A 26,879-nucleotide genomic window follows, 5' to 3' on the forward strand; every position below is an offset into this window, starting at 1 on the left:
GGGAAAAAAAAAACATTATATTATAGCATGTATACAAACATGACAATTACAAAGAGACACTGCTTTATCATAACTGTGAAAGTTGAACATCAAATCAGTAAAATAAAAATATACTGTATATATAAAACAAAATAAAATAAAATAGTACCACGAACTCCCCGGGTTCCGGAAAACAGCTGCTGCAGTTGTTGATCATCTTCTTCACGAGTGACTTGGCTTGTATATTTGTCTGCCTCTTTCTCTGTGGCTATAGGTTCTAAATCATCCTCAGACAACCAACCAAAGATTGAGGACGAATTTGAAGAGCTTTGTTGTCTTTTTCAAAAGAATTGGTATCAAGAACACACTGCAAAGCCATTACAATACCATAAAGATGCATAGAACAAAAAGAGCAAATCCCAAAATCAGTTTTCTGCACAAAAACATCCCTTTGCCATCTTTATTTAGAAAGCATATCAAAATGATCCATTAAAAAAAATATATATATTTCTTTTTTGAACAAGAATACTGATTCTGGAAGTATTACAAATCCAAGTTGATATACAGAGCAGAAAAAAAAACAAGCCCCTCTTCTAGCTCTAAAAATCTCTTTAAGATAATATTCTCATTTAGAGAATATATCAGAGATCAAACTAATAAAAACAGATACTACACTTGATCTGAGCCAAAAGACCAAGAAAAGATAACTTGTGGCAGTCAATGGCTTTAAATATACCACTTCCAAATATTAAAATCCAGAAAGGTAAACACAGCTAGACTCCGCCCCCAACAGCTGGATCCTTTTGAAGAGAGACATCACCATGTGTGTGTGTGGGGGGGGTGTTTCATTCAAAAAGCCAAATATTTCTAACCAGGGGCGTCAGAAGCATTTTTAATGTGTGTGTGTGTGGGGGGGACACACACTGGTGGGGGGTCTGGGGGTCGTCCCCCAGAAAATTTTTAATTAATTAGATGCCATTTCCTGCATTCTGGTGTATTTTTAACAGGTTGTTAAACACCTAATTTTACCTACAAAAGTCACTTAATTCAATGACTACTTTAGAGACTCAACAATAAGTCCTCATTCAACTAGTCCATATATTCATCAGCCTGTTTTTAAAACCACTGCTCTGCTTAAGATAATGAGATGAATGTGACACAATTTATCACCAACAATGACTTTATGGGTGCATTTTATTTTTTATTTTGTGTTTCCTTTTTTATTTAGTTTTAGACATGACACAACATGCCACTGTGACAAGCAATAGTGACACTCAACTGTATGTTTAAAAATAAGAATATTCATAATTTCACACAATGAACAGGCATGACATGGCATCATGCAAACTTCATAACACAAAATCACACTGTGTCAAGCAATGACACATAAAAGAGAACTTCACACAATGAACAAGTGCAGTTTTGTCAACCTACATGCAATGGTGGTACTACAGTAACATTTACAGATTAGTATAACAAATAGATTTATAGATATAACTCCTTCTTACATTGGTGCCACCACAATTTCTACCACTTCATAACTTTTATCCCCCTTTCCTTCACAATCCACCTGGAATAACATCCATCTCTCTCCATCGCTTTCCTTTCTACTATTCCTTCCCCATACACTGATTTCCCATCTTACTTTCCAGAAAACTGGCAAAGACCAGACAAAACAAGTTCTTCAAATCACAACAGGGAATCAGTAAATATCATCAGAGCAGACTTGACCTCATTCTTGGCATTACAATAAGGCAGGCCTACTGGGTTTGAATTAAATGATAGCTAACATTAAGCTATCTGATACGTCTCCTAACACTGACTAGCCAGCTAACTGCACTAACATTTACATTGGGACAAAAAAGCCCTGTCCTGTGGGGAAATTTTGACTTACCTTCCGCTTCTTTGTAAAGAATGTCCTTATGTCCATTGTGTCTGGGGAGGAGCAAATACTGCAAACAATTCATCATCAACCAAGAACACCCCACTAGGCTAAGCTTATTTCATTGTTTAGTTGAACATTAATTTAATGTGGCCTAGGGTTAATTTTGAGGGCATATAACAAAAGAATAAGGTTTTAGAAATAGCTAGACATTGTGAGGTGGCAATGGGGCTGACGTCACCTCCTCCACTTTCAAGCAGCTGCACCAACATTTCTCTGCTTGCACTGAGATTCACTTCACTTGCGTGCGGTGAGTTGTTGTAGGTAACGCCCAGAAAACTCAGAGTGGATTTTTAGTGGTATGTGTATTCTCTTATCGATCAAGTGAAATGGATTCTTTCACGAAGCAATAGAAACAGCGCTGGGTGAACTAATATTTTATATTAAATGTGGGGGGTCCAAACAAAGAATTATGAAACGTGAGGGGAAACGTCCCCTTCACATTCAGTGGTGGCGATGCCCATGTTTCTAACATTTGACCACCAAACATGTCCAGTGCCACCAAAGCAAAGCCTGCAAAAATAAGTTCAACTCATTAACATTCCGCTCCATCGAAATCTTTAGTAAAAGGCGAAAGATTTACAAGACAATGAAGAGAAACCTGCCGGATATTGTCTGAATTCTGTTCCAAAAATCACTCAAAGCTTGTCTGCCATTATTAGATCACAGCGATTTACAGCTTGGTGGCGCTGCACGTGTGATGTCATTTGCGCCAGTACCTTCTTTTGTTTCCATACGGACTCTATACTATTCTCTGCAGTTGTGTGCATTCTTGATATCGATTCTTTTGAAAAAGACAGGAAAGCTCTTCAAATTTGTCCTCAATCTTTGTTTTTTTGTTTGAGGATGATTTAGAACCTATAGCCACGGAGAAAGAGGTGGATTAATTTTTGTTTGCTTTTTGTTTGCTAGTTTAGCTTGTTGGTTTAGGGGTGTGATTCTTGCTTAGAGTATGAGAGGTCCTGGGTTCAAATCCCCAATAAGTCCAGCTTTTACCTTAAATGGTCGACCAGGGCTGCTGGCGACATGGATTTCACTTGGCTGCATCGTTCTTGAAGTGCTTGTTTAGTGAATGGTATGGACTGTCAGACTCTGTAAGTGCTTCTTCGATGGTGGAGTGGCTGGCTGGTTTATGTTCTAGGGCTCCCTCATTATCTGTGTTACCTTCTGGCTCTCTTTTTTAGTTATGTTGTCATAATTTGTCTTGCCGGAGTTCCTGCTTGCACTGAGCACACACATTGTATACTGTGCTTAACCATTAGGTAACAATGGGCATACCTAAAAACCTGTGTTTCTCTCTCTCTTGTGACACATCCATCCTGAGATACCAGTGAAGCTGACGTCTCCTGCTCTTCACACCTGCCTGAACTATCCTGATGCCCTACATCTGGCTGGAGTCTCATCACATCGCTCTTGTTGAGGATGGCCCCATCTGGACAGTTGAAAGATACACTTAGAAGATGGCTCTGGACACTTACAGTATTGCTATGATGGTTTGGGATTGCAACTGTCATGGTGACTTTGGGACTGCAGTCATATTTCTGCAGAAATATAGAAAATTCTAAAGGGTTCACAAACTTTCAAGCACCACTGTAGGTTAATTTAACCATTTCAAAAGTAAGCAGGAAATGCTGGTTATTTCTTAAGGTGCAGAATATTGCACTGCATGCTCAGAGTAGCTGACTAAGGTCAGTAATCCAACTCTGTAAAAAGTCACTCTAACACAGGGTGTGGGAGAGTGTGGGAGAGTCAGCCCCCCCTCAGAGAGCAAATAAACAACAGCGCCCCCCCTTACAATTTTTGTTGTTGCTATACTTAATGTTCCATTTGTATTTAAAAAAAAATGGTTGTTGTACACATTTTTATTTTTTTCTTTTACACATTTTAAACATCTGTGCTTTTTAAAACATCTTTTTTTACACATTTTAAACATCTCATAACATCATTAGCGAGCACCTCTTGGCAGACAACACACTGTGGCAGTGGAGCATCTTCAGATCCAGTCCATGAAAATCCAAACTTTAAATAATCGTGGTCATACTTCCTTCTTTTTTCAGTCCCCCAGGATTCCGCGGACCTTTTTTTTGATTGTTGTGGGCTAAAATGTCTGATGTTGCGGGGGTGTTTTTCCAAAAAAATTGCGATGAAAGTTACGGTGTTTTTTAGGTTTTTGTTGCGATTACGTTGCGGGAGGAAGTGAAAGTTGCGAGAAATTGTTGCGAATTTCTTTTTTTGTGATTAAAATTGAGTGATATGTTAAATATTAAGTTATTACTGAAAAACTATTGATTAAAAAACAAAGACACTGAGAAATGGTCCTGTAAACAACTTTACCAATATAAAAGATTACCAGGACTACAAAAATGCAGAAAAATAGGCTTTACTTATCCAAATGCACCTGTTGGTTCAAAAGTTGAAGTGCATAGAACCTCACAGCACAACATGAAGTTCCCTTAAAATATAATATAAATGCCTCAGCTTTCGTGTAAGAAAAAAAAAACTATTAATACTAGTACTGTGTGCAGGCAGTCTCTCCTGAAGACTAAATTAAACAATAATTATAAACTAATAAAATAAATGGCTCAGGCTTCATAGAAGAAAAAAAACAACAATTTGAACAGAATCTCACAGTATGATGCTGAAGCTGCCTAAACAATGGAAAATAAAATACCATTTTGGCAAAAACGTTGGCATCCATTAATTTCTTGTATTAAGTAAAAAAAAATAATGTAAAGTGCACACAGTCCTTCACTGTAAACATAACACACTTTCAGTAACAGAATTTAAGCCTACATAAACACTGACTCGCACATCATGCAGTGTTGCCAGATACTGCTGACGTTTTCCAGTCCAAAATATGTTCAAAACCCGCCAAAATGCACTTGAAACCGCCCAATCTGGCAACACTGCGTGCATGCTGCTTCCCTTGAACATATACACGGAAGTAAGGCGGAAGTTAGTTTGTCGACGTCACCTCAAGACGACACCAACGATTGGTCAAATTTGCGGGAAAGTTGCGGTGATTGGATATAATTGCAACACCGCCCTGAATTCGCGGGGATTGGTTGAATTTGCAAATCACTACGTCGCGAAATCCTGGACGCTTCGTTTTTTTGCTTGGCCCAGACTTTGTCTCCTCACTCACTGTAGCTTTAGGTACTAAAAATCGATCCATTTTGTCTCTGGCAAAGGCTAGCTGAAGTTCGCTAAATGTCCGCAATAGTAACTTATTCTGGTTTATTTTTCCTCACGTTGTGCCCCCCCTGAAGAACTCTGGCACCCCCTAAGGGAGGCGCGCCCCACACTTTGAAAAGCCCTGCTCTAACATGTTTATCTGATGTCTTTAATTGGCATCTAAGTAACAGCAGTAAGCAAAAGTTGATAAACATTCCAAGATGTTAACAGCTTGATTCAGCTTGATATCTATATGGTTTTACTTTATTTTATTTTATTTTCATGTAACTGGTGCCAAGTCTTTCATGGAGGGAAAAAACAAAACAAAATGAAACATGATTAATTGATCCCATACAAACTTGCCCCCTCAGCCATGATATTGTTGCACATATAAATGCCCAGTCAAATTATTGCCATATTCAGTTCATATACACTCATTCAGCAGGCTATTAGATTGGACACATTTTCAAAAAAATATGTCTTCTATCCATTTTGTGGAAAAAAAAAACTGAATACACATGCTCAGGATTACCAAAGCAGATTATCTTATTAGATGCTGCCATTTTAAAGTTAAAGGTCTCAGGTTGCTAATAGCTTCAGGGATGATCTATAGTAAATATAACTCTTAGGTCAGCCAACAACTGATCTCAAATGTGTCACTTTTATCGAATGGATAACACATTTTTGGGATGATTGGATTAATAACATATTTTGAATTAAATTACACACTTTGAGTGTAAACTAGTTGTTGGTGTAAACATGTTATCATCATCTCATCTCATTATCTCTAGCAGCTTTATCCTGTTCTACAGGGTCACAGGCAAGCTGGAGCCTATCCCAGCTGACTACGGGCGAAAGGCGGGGTACACCCTGGACAAGTCGCCAGGTCATCACAGGGCTGACACATAGACACAGACAACCATTCACACTCACATTCACACCTACAGTCAATTTAGAGTCACCAGTTAACCTAACCTGCATGTCTTTGGACTGTGGGGGAAACCGGAGCACCCGGAGGAAACCCACACAGACACGGGGAGAACATGCAAACTCCACACAGAAAGGCCCTCGCCGGCCCCGGGGCTCGAACCCAGGACCTTCTTGCTGTGAGGCGACAGTGCTAACCACTACACCACCGTGCCGCCAAGATGGCATCATTAGATGTCTTATTGTGGGCCAAGCACGAGGACCCTGCTCACGTCCCAGAGACCTTGACTTGTTTGTTTATGAATACTCCTTTTCACAATAATGTTCACTCTCTTCAATCATACATACATAGTCATTTAATATATAATGCAATGCAAAAAAGAAGAGATTGTACAGATGTGAGATCTTATTGCAGTTGTGCCTTAATCTAATGGAGCTTCAGCGACATTTCAGATTTTTCGATCAAGCTGAATAGTATCAACTCACCAAAACCAAAATGACTTGTTTCTCTGAATTAATGAAGAAAATTGAAATTGCAGTCGGACTATAAATACACAGCAAATTCCTCAGTGTTGAATTAACACTTTCAGAGTTAATCTGGGTCCAACTGGACCTATATAAACACTCTGGGTGTTAATTCAACACTGGGGATTTTGCTGTGTACAATTTGTTCATAATGTGTGACCTGGAATATATTTGTCTCCAGCATGTACAAGCACATTACAGCTGCAGTGAATAAAATGGGCTCTGGACAGGTTCACTTGTAATGGAGGTGTTTGTGACTGGATAATGTAAATACTTTACTGTGCTTACAGAGTTTCATGTTTAAATGACAAATAGCAACCATGAGATTTTGTTTTGTCTTTAGGTTTATAAAGCAGAATAATAATATTAAAATCATATGAGGCAAATTAATTAAAATATAGGCATGAGAAAGAAGACAGGTAGGCCAGGCAGCAGACAAGGCTACAGGGAGGAAATGAGGAACACAAAAGAAATTAAACACCCAGTTTCTTTCTCTCGCTCTCTCTGCAACCTTCACTCGATCCAGCAAACTTCACACACAAAATGTATCACCTCCCTTAAGGCCTCATGGCTTACTGTCATCTTTCATAGCATTGTGAAGAGCAGCAACTGGTTTGTTCCTCACCTCAGTGAAATAACAGGCTTCATTATTACAAAGTCAATAAATCAATTGCATTGTGATAATATTAATAATAACTTGTCATACAAAATTATTTGTCATGATTTATACTTATTTACAGCAATTTCAGATCAGGCCAAATCTCCTAATGCAGCAAAACCACTTATAAAACAAATATAACAGGGAATTTAAACATTTAATAATGTATTGATTAGATTTTTACAGATTAGAATGACTGATTTTTCATAATTCCATGAATTCTGCTGACAGTCGGAGTTGAAGACAGGTTCCCCATGTGAGGCTGAATGTAAAGCCAGGATGCTTCAGTAAGAATCAACAATCTGTCAGTAACAATGGTGACACTGTCATGTGGTGCTGTGGGCTGGAGCTTCATGAACCTTTATGATGTGAACATATCATAGTATAGAAAGAATACTTTCACTCAGCTGAGACCATTCATCACGTTCACTGTTATATTCATGTGTCTGTGGCTTTCACTCGGTGAGTTAACTTTGACTTTTCGTGATTGCAGAAATATTAAGCGTTGAATTAGTGATTTATTCGTCTGTGTGCTGGGAAGAAAAATCAGAATGTGGGTCTGACTTATGTCGTTCTGGCTTGATGGTGGAAATAATAAAAACATTATGTTCTCTTCTCTATGACAGGTGACTCCATGGCAGATTCAATAAAGCCACTTTTCACTCAGACAGTTATAGATGAAGGCAGTGATGTTACTCTGTCCTGCAGCTACGAAGCAAGTGGTATACAAAACTACCTGCACTGGTACAGACAATATCCAAAATCTAAACCTGACTTCCTTCTTTATATATCCCAAAGTGGATATAAAAGTGACTCAATCCCACCACGTCTCTCTGCTGAAGTTGTTGAAAAGAATAAACAAGTGCATCTGCTCATCTCCTCTGCTGCTATATCAGACTCTGCACTATACTACTGTGCTCTGCAGCCCACAGTGACAGGAAATCCAACTGCACTGTACAAAAACTTTCACACAGTTATGTTATACTGAAGGCTGATCAACTGCTAAAGTTACACAATTCCAGATGATATAATATCAATTATATAATCAGTTCAAAATAAATAAATGGGGGGTTAGATAGGTCAATAAAAACAAACACTCACCTGCAAGTGTAGTAGGAACTTCTTCTTGATTCTAAGATTCCTGTTCTTGGCTGCAGGAGTGGAACCCAATGTGTTCTTCTGCAGTTGCATGCTGAGATACTTTTCTGCTCACCATGGTTGTAAAGAGTTGCTATGAGTTCATGAGTCCTTCCTGGCAGCTTGAACCAATCTGGCCATTTTCCTCTGACTTCTCTTGTCAACAAGGTGTTTCCACCCACATTTCTAATGGTCAGTTTTCAGTGACACTACTTCGACACTCACTCTCTCTCTCTCTCTCTCATTCCTGACCATCTGAGGGCCCGTTTACACGAGGACGCTGTCGAGTAAAAACAACTAAATATTTTATCAGAAGTGCCTTTCGTCTACACGGGGATGGCATTTCCGAGGCTGAAAAATGGAAAAAATTGAAAACGCCTTCCAGAGTGGATAAGTTAAAAACAGCCCCCGTTGCATATCCACTACCCAATACGCGAAACTCTGCTCGGATCTGCTCACGTCGGGTACGCATTTACGTCATACATATGTCATATACTGTACATGCCAGTCCGGGAAGTAAGAAAGTAAGTAAAAAAGTAAGAGCATGTCTGATTACATCGATCCAACGGACCGTCAAGCTGCTCTGGCAGCTTTAATAAACGTCCAGGAGTCCTTCGAACATCTATACCGAATCTGCACATATACCATTAATGAACAGAGGCGGGTATAGTATGCTCTTACTTTTTTACTTACTTTCTTACTTACCATAGTAGTCAAAGTTTTCGCGGCGCAGATGTGCAGATCAGACATGACGGAAGACGTTGCGCATGCGTGCAGACATAGCGGAGGTCTTTCACAGCACCACCTAGCCGCCTGGCATGCACATCCAATTGAATTCCACACATTTATGCGTCACCGTATAGACGCAGATTTCCTCCTTGAAAACAGTCAAAAAAAAAAAAAGTGAGAACGAAAACGGACTTTTGCGTTTTTGTTTCAGACCGTCCCCGTGTAAAGTGGGCCTGAAAGACACACAGAGACACACGTTAATAGACAGCCAGTAATTAGACACAGTTTGACCTTGTCCCATGTTGCCTGCTGGTTCAATCTGACTCCTCTCCGTTCACAGCCGACACTCGACCACACCCTCACTGAAACAGTCATCTTTATTATTATTGATTTTTGCACTGCTCTTTTTAAATGTATAGTTCAGTTTGTTCCTTATTAAGTTATCATCAACACCCATAATGTCTCAGGAAACTGAGGCATGAGCCAACTGACTATTAAATATCACTATTAAACTGATGATAAATTTTACTAAAAATATATAATTTGTCACTCACATATCTCTCCTTTAGGACCACAAACATTCTAAGCTACATTATTATATTGCACCATTCAAAATCTTAGATAACATCCCATCTCACAAGATTATGATCATATTCATATGTCTTCCAAGTCTCTCTCTCACTCTCTCTCTTGCTCTCTTGCACACACATAAATACCATTTTCTCCAATGCATCCAGGCTCAGTTGACTGCAGCAGCTCATTTGTGGTGTCTGGACAACACAAATTTATGTTCACATTAATATTGTGTGGCAAAAAAAAAAAAAGAAAATACCCCTATATGTGACTAATATGCCAAAGGCTGGCTATGGTATGGCCGATTGCCTGGTTCTGCGTAGGCTACATGTCGCATTAAAACATGATTAAATTATGTCAGGGGAACTACTGGTGTCTACATGAACAAAAATTGTTGTTGACCTGTTAAATAAACTTCATCAGGGCAAATAGACCACCACTGTGGATATTCATTAAACCACTCAAACTTTTGAGCTCGCCTGGCACACTAATCATACAGAGCCTCTGCTGTAAATTCAACATCAGCAGGCTACATGGAGCAGTTTTTATGCATCAGCATAATTTGACAGGTTACATTGTTGATATATTCTATATATACACCCACGGTCGATGACTTACTATCTGGTTTCAGCTTGAAAAATCCAACAATAGTGGATTGTTTTTTAAGCCATCTTCCAACGCGTTCTGAATGTTCTTCTTCTGTTGGCAGTCACCAAAGTTTTGATCCCCCTACTCCCTTTGTCTTTGGACGCTGCAAGTCAAGTTCCAATCTGTTTCAGTCAGTTGTTTTCTATTAATCTCTTACTTTTTTGAGAGTGAAAATACCCGGGGCTATAGTCCCGAGTGATAGGGCCTAACGATACCACTGTTAACAAGTAAAAAATATATTATATTATATATTAAATTATTTCTAATTCTCAAGTAATCCTGTTTCTCTTCCACTTAGCAGTTCTAACATTAAGCTGCTGCTGCACACATGAAGGAAGTAAAACACATTGAATAAATTATCACACACTCTTCAAGCAAATATCACTGCAAACTTCATTTGATTCAGTAAATCTCACTCACACTCACTCACAAATATACACACACGCTGATTCATCTTTAGTCAGTGATTTATCCTGGTCAGGGTCCCACGTGATGCTCAGTGTAAAGCCAGAACGCTGCAGCAACTCAACAGTCTGACAGTAACATTGGTGACACTGTCATGTGATGCTGTGGGGTGGAGCTTCATGAAGCTTTATGATGTAAACATATGAGAGAACAGAAAGATCTCGGAATATTTTTATTCATCTAACAACATTCATCATGTTCACTGTTATATTCCTGTGTCTGTGGCTTTCACTGAGTGAGTTAACTTTGACTTTTTCTTATTTCAGAAACTAGTGATTAATTAGTCCTGGCTTGATTAAAAACATTATGTTCTCTTCTTTATGACAGGTGACTCCATGGCAGATTCAATAGAGCCACTTTTCACTCAGAAAGTTGTTGATGAAGGTGATGATGTTACTCTGTCCTGCAGCTACAAACCGACTGGTGCATCAGACTCCCTACAATGGTACAGACAATATCCAAACTCGAAACCTCAGTTCCTTCTTTATATCTTACCAAGTGGACATAAAAGTAACCCTCCTCCACCACGTCTCTCTGCTGAAGTTGATGAAAAGAAGAAAAAAGTGGATCTGCTCATCTCCTCTGCTGCTGTATCAGACTCTGCACTATACTACTGTGCTCTGCAGCCCACAGTGACAGGAAATCCAACTGCACTGTACAAAAACTTTCACACAGTTTTATTCCTTTTTGGGGGTTGATTCTTTCATGATTTACGAAGTTTCTATTCTTGGCATATACTGGATTATTAGATATCAGTTCCTTCATTCATTCATCCCATGATTCATTCACTGGAAAACTGGGCTTGAGGGAGGAATATGATTAAAGCAGAAAACATGGAGGAAACCTCATGTAACCTGAGCTCAACATTGAACCAGGCAGCAATACTACCCACAGCTCAACTGTCCCTGAAAAGTGGAAATTGCACAATGGTTTGGCTTTTGTTTTTATCACAGCAACTAATAATATATGTGTGATAAGTTTTAAGAGTAGCTTTCACTTTTATATGGTTTTGAGTTTTTAGGCAGGAGTTCTAAACTGCTAATCTGCTTGAACACTACATTTCATTAGATGCTGAGATCATGATTACTCTGACGACTCACAACACTGCTGCAAAGTACAGCTCAGGAGAACCCAAGTGGTCAATCTGTGCTCCTCTGCTGCTGTGATCATAGAGACAGTCTTTGGGGCACATCACAGCAGAGCAAACCTCACCTATCTTACCCTTATTACATTCGGAAGAATCATAGAGAGCATCCTGTGCAGCTGTAACACTGTTTACAATGAAAACTGTATTCTGTTGTAGTGTCCAAGATTCTCCAGCAGATAGTGAAAACCACTGGTAGCATCATCAGGGTCTCTCATCTTCAGTGAGGATTCTTCACAGAAAATATTAATTTATAAAGCCATCCACTTTATGAAGGTCCCCTCTCATCTTCCTAACACAATAAGGGTATTTAATTTCCTTGGGTATTGGTGACTCGATATATCAGGCTCTGGGTTACTGATCAGAGGTTCAAGCCCCAGCACTGCCAAGCTACCATTGTTGGGTTCTTGAGCAGGGCCCTTAACCCATTCTGCTCCAGGGATGCTGCATCATGGCTGACCCTGCCTGCTTTCTAACAAGCTGGGATATGCAAAAAAAAAAAGAATTTCACTGTGCTGTAATGTATATGTGACAAAGGGGTTGAGAGGGCTGTACCACAAAACAAACTTGTGGTTTTGTTATGGTAGCCAGCCTCCTTTCATCAAATATTTACAAACTGGGTTAATTGGTATTACAATGTGGGTTAACAAGCTTTTCTAATCATGTCCACCGTAAAGTGATACTGTCAGAGCTGCCAAGGCATGTGAAGGCGCATGGTGTCCCATCCAGTGTCTATTCCTGGTTCATCCACAGTGTTGCCAGGAGACGCTTCAGATCCACCACAACCTTGGACAGGATAAAGCAGTTCCTGAAGATAAATGGATGTTTTGGAAGTCAGTTATGGAAATGTGACCAGGATAAAGTGATCCCTGGAAATAAATGGTGAATGAATGAACATTTGTTTTCTGCAGCTGCAGGACACTAAACAGCTGCTGATATTGTTAAGGTAGAGTGGGTTTGTAAATGAATCTACAATATGTCTCACAGCAAAGTTGGAGATTTTTCAAAGTTGATCTGGGGCTTGATTCCACAAGACTTAAAGTTGTAGTTTCATAATAGTAGCATGTGTGTTTTTGTTGAAAATAATTATTTCTTGATGAAGGATTTGATTTTCTATGAATAAATTTATTTCTATTAAAATGTTGAAATTTTCCCATTTTTCAGTGTGAGATGAAGTTACTTCACCAAATGGTGGATTTTTTTTCTAACCCTTTTTACTAATCTTTACAAGGGGTGCCAATAATTGTGGAGGGCACTGTATGTGAGTGGGTGGAGTTACATCTGGAGACAGCAGAGACAATCTCAAATACACAACAATGACATTTATTTCTAAAGCTAGAGGTCTGAACTAAACACTCAGGATAACAATGTTACTCCTCTTCATGCTTTTATTGACCATTGCTAATACTGGTAAGCCATATACATTACACGTGATATTTTATGTTTTTCCCCTCCTAGAACTGCCACCTTATTGTGGTGGAGGGGTTTGTGTGCTTGAATGATCCTAGGAGCTATGTTGTCGGGGGCATTATGCCCCTGTCAGGGTTTCCCAAGGCAGACAGGTCCTAGGTGACAGGCCAGACTAAGAGCAGTTCACCAAAACCCCTATGGAGAAAAATCTGAGGACCGTGACGTCGCCCGGGATGACGCAGCCGGGGCCCCACCCTGGAGCCAGGCCCGGGGTTGGGGCTCGTATGCGAGCGCTTGGTGGCCGGGCCTTTGCCCATGGGGCCCGGCCGGGCTCAGCCCGAAGAAGTGACGTGGGCCCGACCTCCTGTGGGTTCACCACCCACAGAGGTAGCAGTAGGGGACTGGTGCAATGTGGATTGGGTGGCAGTCGAAGGCAGGGGCCTCGACGACCTGATCCCCGGACACAGCGGCTGGCTGTTGGGACATGGAATGTCACTTCGCTGGGGTGGAAAGAGCCTGAGCTTGTGCAGGAGGTTGAGAGGTACCGGCTAGAGATAGTCGGGCTCACCTCCACGCACAGCTTGGGCTCTGGAACCCAGCTCCTCGAGAGGGGCTGGACTCTCCACTTCTCTGGAGTCGCCCGTGGTGAGCGGCGGCGGGCTGGTGTGGGCTTGCTTATAGCTCCCCAGCTCAGCCGCCATGTGTCGGAGTTTACCCCAGTGAACGAGAGGGTTGCCTCTCTGCGCCTTCGGATTGGGGAGAGGGCTCTTGCTGTTGTTTGTGCCTACGGCCCAAATAGCAGTATGGAGTATCCGGCCTTCTTGGAGTCCCTGGGAGAGGTACTGAGGAGTGCTTAGACTGGGGACTCCATTGTGCTACTGGGGGACTTCAATGCTCACGTGGGCAATGACAGTGACACCTGGAGGGGCGTGGTTGGGAGGAACGGCCTCCCTGATCTGAACCCGAGTGGTGTTTTGTTATTGGACTTCTGTGCTAGTCACGGTTTGTCCATAACGAACACGATGTTCGAGCATAGGGGTGTCCATAAGTGCACGTGGCACCAGGACACCTTAGGTCAGAGGTCGATGATAGACTTTGTAGTTGTTTCATCTGATCTCCGGCCCTATGTCTTGGACACTCGGGTGAAGAGAGGGGCTGAGCTGTCAACTGATCACCACCTGGTGGTGAGTTGGATCCGCTGGCGGAGGAGGAAGCTGGACAGACCTGGCAGGCCCAAACGTATGGTGAGGGTCTGCTGGGAACATCTGGCCGAGCACTCTGTTGGGGAGGTCTTTAACTCCCACCTCCGGGAGAGCTTTTCCCAGCTTCCGAGGGAGGCGGGGGACATTGAGTCTGAGTGGACCATGTTCTCTACCTCCATTGTGGACGCAGCTGTTCGGAGCTGTGGCCGCAAGGTCTCTGGTGCCTGTCGTGGCGGCAATCCCCGAACCCGGTGGTGGACACCAGAAGTAAGGGATGCCGTCAAGCTGAAGAAGGAGTCCTATCGGGCCATGTTATCCTCCAGGACTCCCAAGGCAGCTGACGGGTATCGGCAGGCCAGGCGTGCTGCAGCTCGGGCAGTTGCGGAGGCAAAAACTCGGAACTGGGAGGAGTTCGGGGAGGCCATGGAGAAGGACTATCGGTCGGCCTCGAAGAAATTCTGGCAAACCATCCGGCGCCTCAGGAGGGGGAAGCAGTACTCTGCCAACACTGTTTACAGTGCGGGTGGGGAGCTGTTGACCTCGACTGGGGACATTGTCGGGCGGTGGAAGGAATACTTTGAGGATCTCCTCAATCCCACCGTCATGTCTTCCACTGAGGAGACTGAGGCTGATGACTCAGAGGTGGACTCATCCATTACCCAAGCCGAAGTCACTGAGGTGGTTTGCAAGCTCCTCGGTGGCAAGGCACCGGGGGTGGATGAGATCCGCCCTGAGTATCTCAAGTCTCTGGATGTTGTTGGGCTGTCTTGGTTGACACGCCTCTGCAACATCGCGTGGCGGTCAGGGACAGTGCCTCTGGAGTGGCAGACTGGGGTGGTGGTCCCTCTTTTTAAGAAAGGGGACCGGAGAGTGTGCTCCAATTATAGGGGAATCACACTTCTCAGCCTCCCAGGGAAGGTTTACTCCAGGGTACTGGAGAAGAGAATTCGACCAATAGTCGAACCTCGGATCCAGGAGGAACAATGTGGTTTTCGTCCTGGTCGCGGAACACTGGACCAGCTCTATACCCTTCATAGGGTGCTCGAGGGTTCATGGGAGTTTGCCCAACCAGTCCACATGTGCTTTGTGGATCTGGAGAAGGCATTCGACCGTGTCCCCCGTAGTATTCTGTGGGGGGTGCTTCGGGAGTATGGGGTTCGGGGCTCTTTGCTAAGGGCTGTCCGGTCCCTGTACGAACGGAGCAGGAGTCTGGTTCGCATTGCCGGCAGTAAGTCAGACCTGTTCCCAGTGCATGTTGGACTCCGGCAGGGCTGCCCTTTGTCACCGGTTCTGTTCATAATTTTTATGGACAGAATTTCTAGGTGCAGCCAGGGGCCAGAAGGAATCCTGTTTGGGAACCACAGGATTTCATCTCTGCTTTTTGCGGATGATGTTGTCCTGTTGGCTTCTTCAAACCAGGACCTTCAGCATGCACTGGGGCGGTTTGCAGTCGAGTGTGAAGCGGCTGGGATGAGAATCAGCACCTCCAAGTCCGAGGCCATGGTTCTCGACCGGAAAAGGGTGGCTTGCCCTCTCCAGGTTGGTGGAGAAGTTCTGCCTCAAGTGGAGGAGTTTAAGTATCTCGGGATCTTGTTCACGAGTGAGGGAAGGATGGAGCGTGAGATCGACAGGCGGATCGGTGCAGCCTCCGCAGTGATGCGGTCGCTTTACCGGTCCGTCGTGGTGAAGAAGGAGCTGAGCCAAAAGGCGAAGCTCTCAATTTACCGGTCGATCTACGTTCCGACTCTCACCTATGGTCATGAGCTTTGGGTAATGACCGAAAGGACAAGATCGCGGATACAAGCGGCCGAAATGAGTTTCCTTCGCAGGGTGGCTGGGCGCTCCCTTGGAGATAGGGTGAGAAGCACAGTCACTCGGGAGGAGCTCGGAGTAGAGCCGCTGCTGCTCCACATCGAGAGGAATCAGCTGAGGTGGCTCGGGCATCTTTTTCGGATGCCTCCTGGACGCCTCCCTGGGGAGGTGTTCCAGGCATGTCCCCCCGGGAGGAGGCCCCGGGGAAGACCCAGGACACGCTGGAGGGACTATGTCTCTCGGCTGGCCTGGGAACGCCTCGGTGTTCTTCCCGAGGAGCTGGCCGAGGTGTCTGGGGAAAGGGAAGTTTGGGCTTCCCTGCTTAGGCTGCTGCCTCCGCGACCCGGTCCCGGATAAAGCGGAAGAAGACGAGACAAGACGAGACGAGATTTTATGTTTTTAAACAAACAAAAAGAACAATTATTTCTTAATCATAGTTTATTAATAGTAAATAGCTATGATATTTTAATATCTTTGTTGCAGAGGCTGCTGACAACAGCATTCAACCAGCCCAAACCACTATATCTGGAACCGAAGGCAGCAACATCACACTGTCCTGCACATATACTGGATCAGTTCGGAGTCTCTACTGGTACCAACAAAAACCTGGATCAAGACCAGAGTTTCTGCTGCTGATTCTTGAAGGCAATAAACAGGTCACAAAGGCTGATCCGCCTCATCCAGGATTGTTCATCAAACTTGATAAAGCGAGTAAGAAAGTGGATCTGCTCATCTCCTCTGCTGCAGTGACAGACTCTGCACTGTACTACTGCGCTCTGGAGCCCACAGTGACAGGAAACCCAACTACACTGTACAAAAAGCACTACACATGACTGGAGCAGAGCCGTGCTTTTCTCACAAGATGGAGCGCTTTACATGTTTGCATTCACATCTGAACTGCCTGTCTGTGAAAGAAAATGCTTTTGAAAAATCAACTGTCATTTATGTACCGACTGTATGAAAAACTTTATGATAAAATGTTTTTAATTACAGTAAAATAACACTCACCACAGGCATCTCAAAAATAGTTATGATAAGTTAAACCTGATAAGCACACCTTCTGCGTGCTTCGACAGCACATTGATACGGAGCTCAGTATCAATGCGCTGTCGAAGCGCGCAGAAGGTGTTAGTACGCCTGTCATTATAGTGCGGACTTTCCATAGCATAGAAAATCGCTACGTTTCAATTTGTGTAACTGAACTTGTTTCATATCACTGGTCATATAAACCTATGTAAACAGGAAAAACACGAAAGAGTTTGGTCGCATCTAACTACAGCCCCAAAAAATACCATTGGCCATGCTGAGCCTAGCTACATTGCTAACAGGAGTGACAGCGCGTCTGACTGACTAGGAGGTCGCGCAAAGCTCGGAGAGGTACGGAGCAGCTCGTCTCAATTCAGATAAGAGCATATTTCATTATGGAAGTACGGTGGACTGTTCCTTTAAAACTATTCCTATGCCATTCTTGAGGTCTCATGGCATTTATAAACAAAAAGTGAGGCCATGGTTCTACGTATCTCCTTTAAGGTCAATTATAGTGGGAGTGAGAGTATTGAAGAACACAGAAAATAACCACAGTACAAAGTGTAATCAGAGGCTTTGGGCATAAACCATCAACAAACACATGCACACCATGCTCAAACAGCACAGAGGATCAATCCCGTCTAATCCTCGAGACGTCAGTAATTTCATGTAAACAGTCATGTGAGTCAGGAGGTTCAGAGGATGATGAGGCAGTCAATAGATGATGTAACAGTACAGCAGGTGAGTCGGGAGTGTCTGCAGGCTTAATAGAAAGACTTTGGGTCACAGAAAGGATTGGTTTATCCCCAGAGTGATGCTGTGCTGTCATGTGTTGTGTCTGAATGTTGTTAAGAATCATCACTACCTAGTGAGACAAATGTACAATAATTGGATGAGACAAAACAATTTGTTCAGCATCAGGGCAGATGCAGTAACAGCACACAGACAGGCAGGCATGCCCTGAACAACCAATTCTAGAGTTTTGGAGAGGTAACCCACAGGCCGATAACTATATCCATGCTCTTGAGCTGACACTCCAGCTGCCATCCTGCCTGATTCAAAGACATAAAAGTGAAAGGGCAAAGGCAAAGCATAATTAGGCAAACCCAATGGAAAAGCAGAACAGATGGAGGTTGTTAGGGTCTTCAAAGGAGTTCATCATGTTCTCTGTCCATGTGATCTGTTCAGGAGAGTCCTGTTTGCAAACAGAGTGAAGGACTTTGTCATGTGTGGGGTAGTCAGGAATCCTCTGTCTGCAGTAGTTGACCAGACCGAGGAACCTTAGCATGCCTGTCTGGGTGCTGGGAGGTTTGAGCTCACAGAGAATTTGCTCTCTGTCCTGGGATGGTTTTCTTTCCCCTTGTGGGAGCGCAAATCCCAGATAAGAAACAGTGGGGAGGCAGCAGTGTAGCTTTGAGAGTGAGGCTAATTAATTAATTAATTAATTCCCCAACAGCTGGACACTGTCTGTGGAACCATGAAGATTCACCAGGTAAATTTCAGTTCTATGCTGCTGACATAATGTGGATAATCTGTAAAGCAGCATTGACCTACAGTCTTTTCTATTGAAACAGATCTTCACCAACACCCCAGGGCACATAAACCGGCAAGAACTCAGCTGCTTCTGGTCAGCTCTAGATGACTACAAGTGCCCACCACATCCAAGGCTACGTTCACACTGCAGGCTGAAGTGACTCAAATCCGATCTTTTCGCCCATATGTGACCTGTATCCGATCTTTTATTGACAATATGAACGACACAGATCTGATTTTTTCAAATCCGACCCAGGCCGTTTGGATATGTGGTCCTAATTCCGATTCCTATCTGCTCTTTTCATATGCGACTTCAGTCTGAACTGCCAGGTCGCATTCATCCGACTTACACGTCATCAACAAGCCACAAACGTCACTATTCTGCGCTGAAGTAGGCGGCGGGTCTCTCAAAAAAAGTTACAACAACATGGCGCATAATCACGGGCGCAGATAGAGGGGGGACGGGTGGGACTCGTCCCACCCAGATTTAAATTCACCTCGTTCGGTCCCCCCACCCACCCCACCCCACTTATAGGGAGGAAAAAACGTCTATGCTGTCTTTCTTTGCATAAGGCAAACCTCACGCAAAAATCAAAAGACTAATTACCATTCGGTTTATTGAGGTGCACAGCAGTGTATACATAGTTGCAACAACTCACATAAAACAAAGACTGATATTCGGTTGGTTGAGCTGCGCAGACTGCACAGGTTGCGAGCTCGAGCTTGATTGCTATGGTAACCTACAACAAGTTTGACAGGCATATCGGGGTTGGTTTGCTGGCAGCTTTGTCCCCCCCAGTTTTTTGTCCCCCCCAGTTCAAAAAACGTATCTGCGCCCCTGCGCATGACATCAATGCGAGGGACGCTTCGGGCTGTGAAGGTTCTGAATCTTCTCAATGGAAGGACGCAGAGGTTAGGGAGCTGATTTCCATTTGGGGGGATACAGCTATTCAAGCTAGATTGGATGGGTCATACCGCAACCAGGCGGTTTTACTTCCGTAAACACTGGCCATGCTCACTGCGTGTGACATCGTCGTATCCTGCAATGCACATGCGGAACACTTTTAGGTCGCTTTTTGTTCATACTGAGGATCACATACAAGTCGCATATATTTGTTAATGTGAACGACCTCACAAAAAAATCGGATTTCACAAAAAAATCGGAATTGAGCATTAAGCCTTGCAGTGTGAACGTAGCGCAAGAGAGCTGCAAACATGGATGTGCAGACATCTGTGATTGCTGCAGAAGCAACCTTTGCTCTGGTCACTGAAATCACAGACAAACTTAAAGGTGTGTTGTAAATTATGACGGCTATGTGTATCCAGGAATAATTCAAGATGTGGATGTGGAAGATTGCACTCTTGTCAAAACTATGAGCTTTTCAGGCCAAAACCATTTCTTATGGACTATGAGGGATGATATTCTGTGGTATTACCCACAGGATCTCTTTTGCCTGATCCCACCACCTCAGCCAGTGATGAAGAGGCACTTGATGCTGCCAGTGGATGTCTGGAAGAAATTGTGCTCCCATATTGAGATATGAGATTTGTGAAGGAGGCAGACTTTGGGTTCAGGAGACTCATAATTAAAATAGGTTCATTCCGTTATTGGACACACTCATTTACTCTCTCTCATCCTGCTCTTTCTCCATCTCTTTTTCTCTCAGTCTCTCTCCACATCTCATCTCTCCCACTTTCTCACATGCACCTCTCCTCCACATGTTTTTTCATGTTCAGTGTCATGTTTAAAGGCAACCATTTTGTGATGAGCATTGTTTCATTAAATTATTAAGCCAAAGATGTCAACAGTATGAATTACCATTTTTCTCCTAAAGCTAAGGTCACACATAGCCATAATCATTTCATGGTAGATGCCGGTAGATGATTTTAAGCCTTTCAGGGGTCAACTGGTATGTGTTTCAAGCCCTTCCATCAGGATTCGTGAGAGCCAGGGAGCTACCTTAACAACTAAGAGGACATGGCTTACATCCCTGGAAAGTTTCGTCGTGTTGAAAATTGTTGTGGGTCAAGCACCGAATGAATTCATCATTCATCATTCAAGTGAGCATCCTTGAAGCATACATGATCATCCTTGAGGCATACATTAGGCTTATGTCAGCTACTGGGGATTACGATCGCATTCTGTCGCAACCATTGAGCTCAAATTGTTCACCGAACAACATTCTGCAGAAAGTAAAAAGTTTGCTGAGAAGGGTGTGGCTTATTTTGTCTTGCCGTGGCTATGCCGCACTGCAGTCGTGAAATCTGTACATACTGCCATTATTGCTGTAAGGCCATACATTGCTATATATCACTGGCACCATTGGTTTTACCAGCGTCTTCCATTGCTATCATCAGGGCTACTGTGGCTTCATTTGCATATTTACTTCACCCAAATTTATGCGACAGATCATCCCCACAAATCTGCCAGAATGACCGCGGTAGGCCCGGCCACGGTTTTCATGGATCAACCGGCTATGTGTGACCTTAGCATAAGAGTCTTTGTCTATGTTGATTGTCAGTCCAAATCTGATTCATGGTTTTGCAAATCTCTTTTAGGCTGACTGCAATTATCACTTTTTTTTTTTATACATGTATGACTTTGGACACCATAGAAAGTTCACATTTACGTCACAGATACAGGAAACATACTAGTTTGTGGTGCACAAAATAAAGCAGGGAAGGCAACCTTCCTACATCTGTGTTGCTGTGTTATTAGTTTTATAAAACCTGTGCTATGGCTCCTCATTACCATGCGGTAAATAATCAAGCTCATTTCATTACCCTCCATTCTGCATTGTTTATATCAACTACTTTTGGAAGCAATGCCATTACTACTTCCCAGGGCAATGCCATTACTGTAGCAACCAAAATAAATAAGACTGAAACTGAGGATTGTCACACAGACAGACAGATCGTCTCTGATCACCTGCAATATATAATGTGGACAGTCAATCAGAAAGATTGGATTCAGATCTGATATGAAAAAAAAGGACAGCAACTGACAGTCTGAACGTAGCCTTTGTGATGCTATGTTTGGATTTTTCTGCTGTTTTAGTTTGATGATGTTTTTGTTCCATCTTGCAAACAACTCATAGGCTTCTTGAAGACGGGGGGTTTCCTCTCTATTTTGGTTGATTATAATATGCCATTTTGTTCATTGATGTCATCACCAAAACATTATCATTACCAGAAACACCACGTCATAACTGCTGTGATACTTTATTTACAGCAAAAACAGGTTTAAAACTGTTTTATCTTCAATGCTGCACTGTTACAGGCAAACCTTAAGGAAATAATCACCCACCTATGCAAAGGAAAAAAAAAAGAATTTTCCAAACATTAAACAAAAGTGTATATTGTTATACAGAAAAAAATAATGATTTGATGGTGAAAAGATGAAAAATGTTATGTTTTCAATGTTAAAAAGTCAAAGAAACTCAATAAACTAAAAAAAAAGTTGTTTTTTTTTTAATGGTGAACAATGTCAACAACATAGGAGATAAGCAGATCATTTTAACTCAGTGTTAAAGACTGCGTTTTGATGTTACAGATGTGAATTACATTTTGCTATGCCACCTGGCAACTAGTTATAAAATATTTAAATTTATATATATATATATATATATATATATATATATATATATATATATATATATATATATATATATATAAACACTGTACATCATAAACTGTATTATCCACATTTAATATTTTAATGAATGTATTGTTACTCCAGCTTTGTAATCCTGCTGCAGTATCAGACTCTGCACTGTCGTCCTGCACCCTGGAGCTCACAGTGACACAAAACTCAAACAGACGGCCTTCTCCAAACTCGGTCAGATTAGGCTGAAGTCAGATTTAATTTAAACTTTATTTATTGATATTAATGAGCCAATAAGAAGCCCATACAGTGTTCGACAGCAGCACTTCCTGGGTGTGCACTTCTTACAGATGTGTTCCCTCATGTGGAAAGTTCAGCACATACAGCACTATTATACAGAGTCCTCACAGAACTGTGTTCAGAAATGGCTCAACCATACAATTTACTGTACACAGTGAGATACATCCCACTGATTCTCACTGTCGCAACAGGTAATTAACTTTCATCAGCTCATCATTACATTAATTAGTACAATCATGAATTATTACAATACAGTTTAACTGCTAAATCATTGTATTAATTAATACACGTTTGTTTTCATCTAGTAATTTCTTAATTTATTAAGTCTGTATTTGGTTTAAAAAATACTTCACTGATTTATTTATTTATATTCTCTTTTACAACAGGCAGTTTTGCAGACAAAATTTGGCCGACAGATGAAGATGCCAACATTGTCAGGAATGAAACAGACACTGTTACTCTGAAATGTTCATATGAGTCAAGCAGTGAGAACATTCGGCTTTACTGGTACAAACAATATCCGAACAGCGCACCACAGTTTTTACTGTATAAAGGCGCAAGGTCAAACTCCTACCAGACCACTCCTGATGATCGTCGATTAGAGTCAAAAACAACCAGAGACTCCACTGAACTTACTATCAGAGGTCTAAAGCTCTCAGATTCTGCGCTCTATCACTGTGCTCTTAGAGATGCAGCACAGTAATACACAGTCAATGAAAGGCTTTACAAAAACATACAAATGGTATACATGAAGCTTCTAAAACCACAGATGAAAGATACTCACTTTACCAGTTTGTCAGTTAACCACAGACACAAACAGCATTTGTGGTAACACATGCACCTGGAGGAAATAGAACAGAATAATAATGAGGGATTAACACAACAACTCCACATTAATCACAGTGAATTCACAAACCTACATGTTTTATTCTCCAAAATATTTTAATGACACTTCCAGATCCATTGTGTCAGGTTTTGCTGGTTTTCACTGTCTGGAATAAAACTAATGAACTCTTTTCTGGGTTTCCCCATAAACTACTGTAATCAATTTTCATTTGTTCATTCATTCACTCATTAATTTGCTCATGTGTTTATTATGCATGTAGGTATATATGTATGAACAGATGTGACTTTGATCATACAGATACAAAAAATAATGAAATAGAAAAATAAGAAAATTCCCAGTGGAATTTGCTTTTCCTTTTTCCATCGCAAGATTTGATTACACTGAACTTTGATGAATATGGGTCATGTATATCATGTAAAACAAAATTATGTGATTAATGGATGATGACTCTGGACTTTCATCAAGCACTATTTTTTTTTTTATTTATGCTGTGATTCAAACTTTCAAACATGCATTTAGGTGGATTGGTCACACTAAATTTCCTATACTGTCCACTTTATTAGGAACACCTGCACATTCTTGCAATTATCTCAGCTGATTATGTGGCAGCAGCATAATACAAAAACAAAACAAAACATACAGATACAGGGCAAGAGCTTCAGGTAATGCTCACATCAAACATTAGAATGAAGAAAAAGTGCGATCTCTGTGATTTTTTCATTGCATGGTTGTTGGTGCCAGAAAGACCGGTTTGAGTATTTCAGAAACTACTGATCTTCTGGATTTTCACACACACCAGTCTCTACAGGTTACACAGGATGGTGAGAAAAACAAACAAACAAACAAAAAATTGAGTGAGTGACAGTTCTCTGCATAGAAACTGTTAGGCCGCCACTCTAATTGTGTTTAGTTAATCTTTTCTGTAATAATAATAATAATGTAAGTCTCTGACATTAGTGGAATACTGAAGTGCTACAGGTGGGAAATGATGTTAACACAGACTTTATTTCTCACTTTGGGCTGCTTTTCAGCTTTACTAATCTCATTCACTCGCTCACACACTCATACACACGTGCTCTGGTCAGGAGAGATCCCCTCTCTTCACTCCCTCCTTTCTGTCCTCCGTCGTCACTGCAAAACAAACACACACACCATTAGTTGACAACAGGTGTACTGACTTTCCCACTCACCTTCCCTGGCCCCGCCCTCCATTCACAAACCGATGCCTGGCCACACCCCTGCTGCCACAAATAATAATAAAAATAATCGATATGTGCAGTGATGTTGGTGATTCTACACTGTGTAAGAGTGAAGTTGTTGAATATCTTTGTCGTAAATCTTTTCGGTGTTGCACTTTGTACACAGTCCCTGAGCACTCATCTCACAGCCAGCAAATTTACTGCAAACAGCAAACATTCTAGCAAACCTGCAGCAAAAAATAGAATTAGGGATCAATTGTTTGCTGTGAGTTTTCCACAAAGTTAGCCACAAGTGCACCAGAGGTTTGCCACAAAATTAATTTGCATGTGAAAATATGACCTTGCCACAAATTTGCAGCAACATTGCCAAAGGTTAACCACAACTGTCTACCAGAAACCTGAACTTTTGTAAGGGACGTCTCCAGTCTACTTACCGGTATGTTTTTGGAAGGAGATCAGAAACTGGATAACCTGGAGGAAACACGTGCAGGACTCGAGGAGAAATTCACATAGAGGTTATCAATGTTTACTTCCCATCCCAACCTGTGAACACCCAGGTATATGCAGGTACAATGTCTGGCCAAAAATATGTGGACACTTGACCATGACACCCATGTGCTTTCTGAACTTCTTATTCACAAGGCAGGACATAAATACCATGAATGCTGAGTTCAACTGTCAGTTCGGATAAAAGCTACTCTAAATGTAAATGAAGGCCACAGGAAGGAAGGAAGAAACCTAAAGCAAGTAAAACACTCAATTTACCACTCACACACTCCAACTGAAAACCACTTCAACCCTCTTTCACACCAGCAAACCTCTCTCTCTCTCTCTCTCACACACACACACACACACAACATACACCACTCCCCTGTAAGGCCTAATGACTTGACGACATCTTTGATAGTATTACCAAGACCAGCAGCTGTTTTTTCCCTCACTTTAATGAAATCCTCCAGAAAAAGTCTGTTATAAAATAAACAATCAAAAATATTTTGAATTGATTGTGAGATTACATTGCAGACTTTCAGTTTGAAATTGTGTGTATTTAGAGGAGGGTTTCTCTTTCCATCTGCCCAACCCCCTCACTCTCTCACTACACATGCAACTCCTGAGATACCAGGGACCCCGTCTTGCCACCATCACCTTCTGGCTTCATCCTTCAGGATAAATTCTATCTATGTAAAATTTATGTATTTCTGTAAAGCTGCTTTGTGATGATGTCCATTGTTAAAAGCATTCTACAGATAAAATTGAATTTAATTGTATTTTATTGTCATTAAATTTGTAGGTACACAGCCCGTCTCTTTAAGAAACTACATTTCCCATCAGCCAACTTCCGCATTGACCTGCGTCATGCCAGGGCGGGAGCACCAACATCACGTCCTCCATGAAAGCATAAATAACGGAACAAACTTCCGCTCTTCCTCTTTCCGTCGCGGGATCAGCGGTCTGCGTACACAAAGAGGCTGCTCACCCAAGCAAATTTAAAAAGACGTCTTTTTCTTTCTTTCTTGCAAGATCCATGAGTTAGCGCGATTTCTTTGTTTACCACTGGCCACGGTAGACTCTAAGATCGCACGATTTTAAACTCAGTGAGTTTCGACCGGTTTCATTCATTAAGTACGTATGACTGCAGCTGAAAGCAGTTAATTTATAATTAGGAGCGACCAGAATTCCTCCTGATTGAAGCGCTGTGCATATTGTTTAATCAGAGACTTTCTTTTCATCACGAGCGACCATGCGTCGGATCAAGAAGTTCTCTGCGCCTCACGGAAGCTACTCACGTGCTCCACAGGCGAAACTCCGAAAGCCTCAGAACATCTCTTCATAATCTTGCTAGAGGCAAGATATTGAGTAAGACTTGGCATTTTTGGGCATAATTAAAGCTAGTCTTAGGAATTTGCTTTTATTGAAATAGTGTGAATTTAAACCCAGGTTTATTTGTTACACTGTTAAACACGCAGCGTGTTTAATTGATTTATTTTGTTCTATGTTCTCTCAATTGTTTAATAGATAGGCTGTGCATGCTTCTCTTTATTCCT

The 26,879-nt window shown here is 42.0% G+C and overlaps 2 non-coding genes and 2 gene segments (V, D, J or C); 2 read left to right on the forward strand and 2 right to left on the reverse strand.

The window, feature by feature from the left end:
• Positions 1-497: 497 nt before the first annotated feature.
• Positions 498-684, reverse strand: LOC132897730 (U2 spliceosomal RNA). The gene has a single exon (XR_009656368.1). It is a non-coding gene; the product is annotated as a U2 spliceosomal RNA (small nuclear RNA).
• Positions 685-2,415: 1,731 nt separating this feature from the next.
• On the reverse strand, positions 2,416-2,530 carry LOC132896596 (U5 spliceosomal RNA). Its single transcript, XR_009656103.1, has one exon. It is a non-coding gene; the product is annotated as a U5 spliceosomal RNA (small nuclear RNA).
• Positions 2,531-10,952: 8,422 nt separating this feature from the next.
• LOC132884395 (T cell receptor alpha variable 12-3-like) lies at positions 10,953-16,961 on the forward strand. The segment is given in 3 exon segments: positions 10,953-10,992; positions 11,085-11,392; positions 16,809-16,961. Coding segments are annotated over 3 exon segments (501 nt in total).
• A 5,951-nt stretch (positions 16,962-22,912) lies between these two features.
• LOC132884403 (T cell receptor alpha variable 14/delta variable 4-like) lies at positions 22,913-23,491 on the forward strand. The segment is given in 2 exon segments: positions 22,913-22,979; positions 23,175-23,491. Coding segments are annotated over 2 exon segments (384 nt in total).
• Positions 23,492-26,879: the final 3,388 nt, after the last annotated feature.

Source organism: Neoarius graeffei, chromosome 1 (genome assembly GCF_027579695.1).
Source record: "Neoarius graeffei isolate fNeoGra1 chromosome 1, fNeoGra1.pri, whole genome shotgun sequence".
NCBI classification, from domain to species: Eukaryota; Metazoa; Chordata; class Actinopteri; order Siluriformes; family Ariidae; genus Neoarius; species Neoarius graeffei.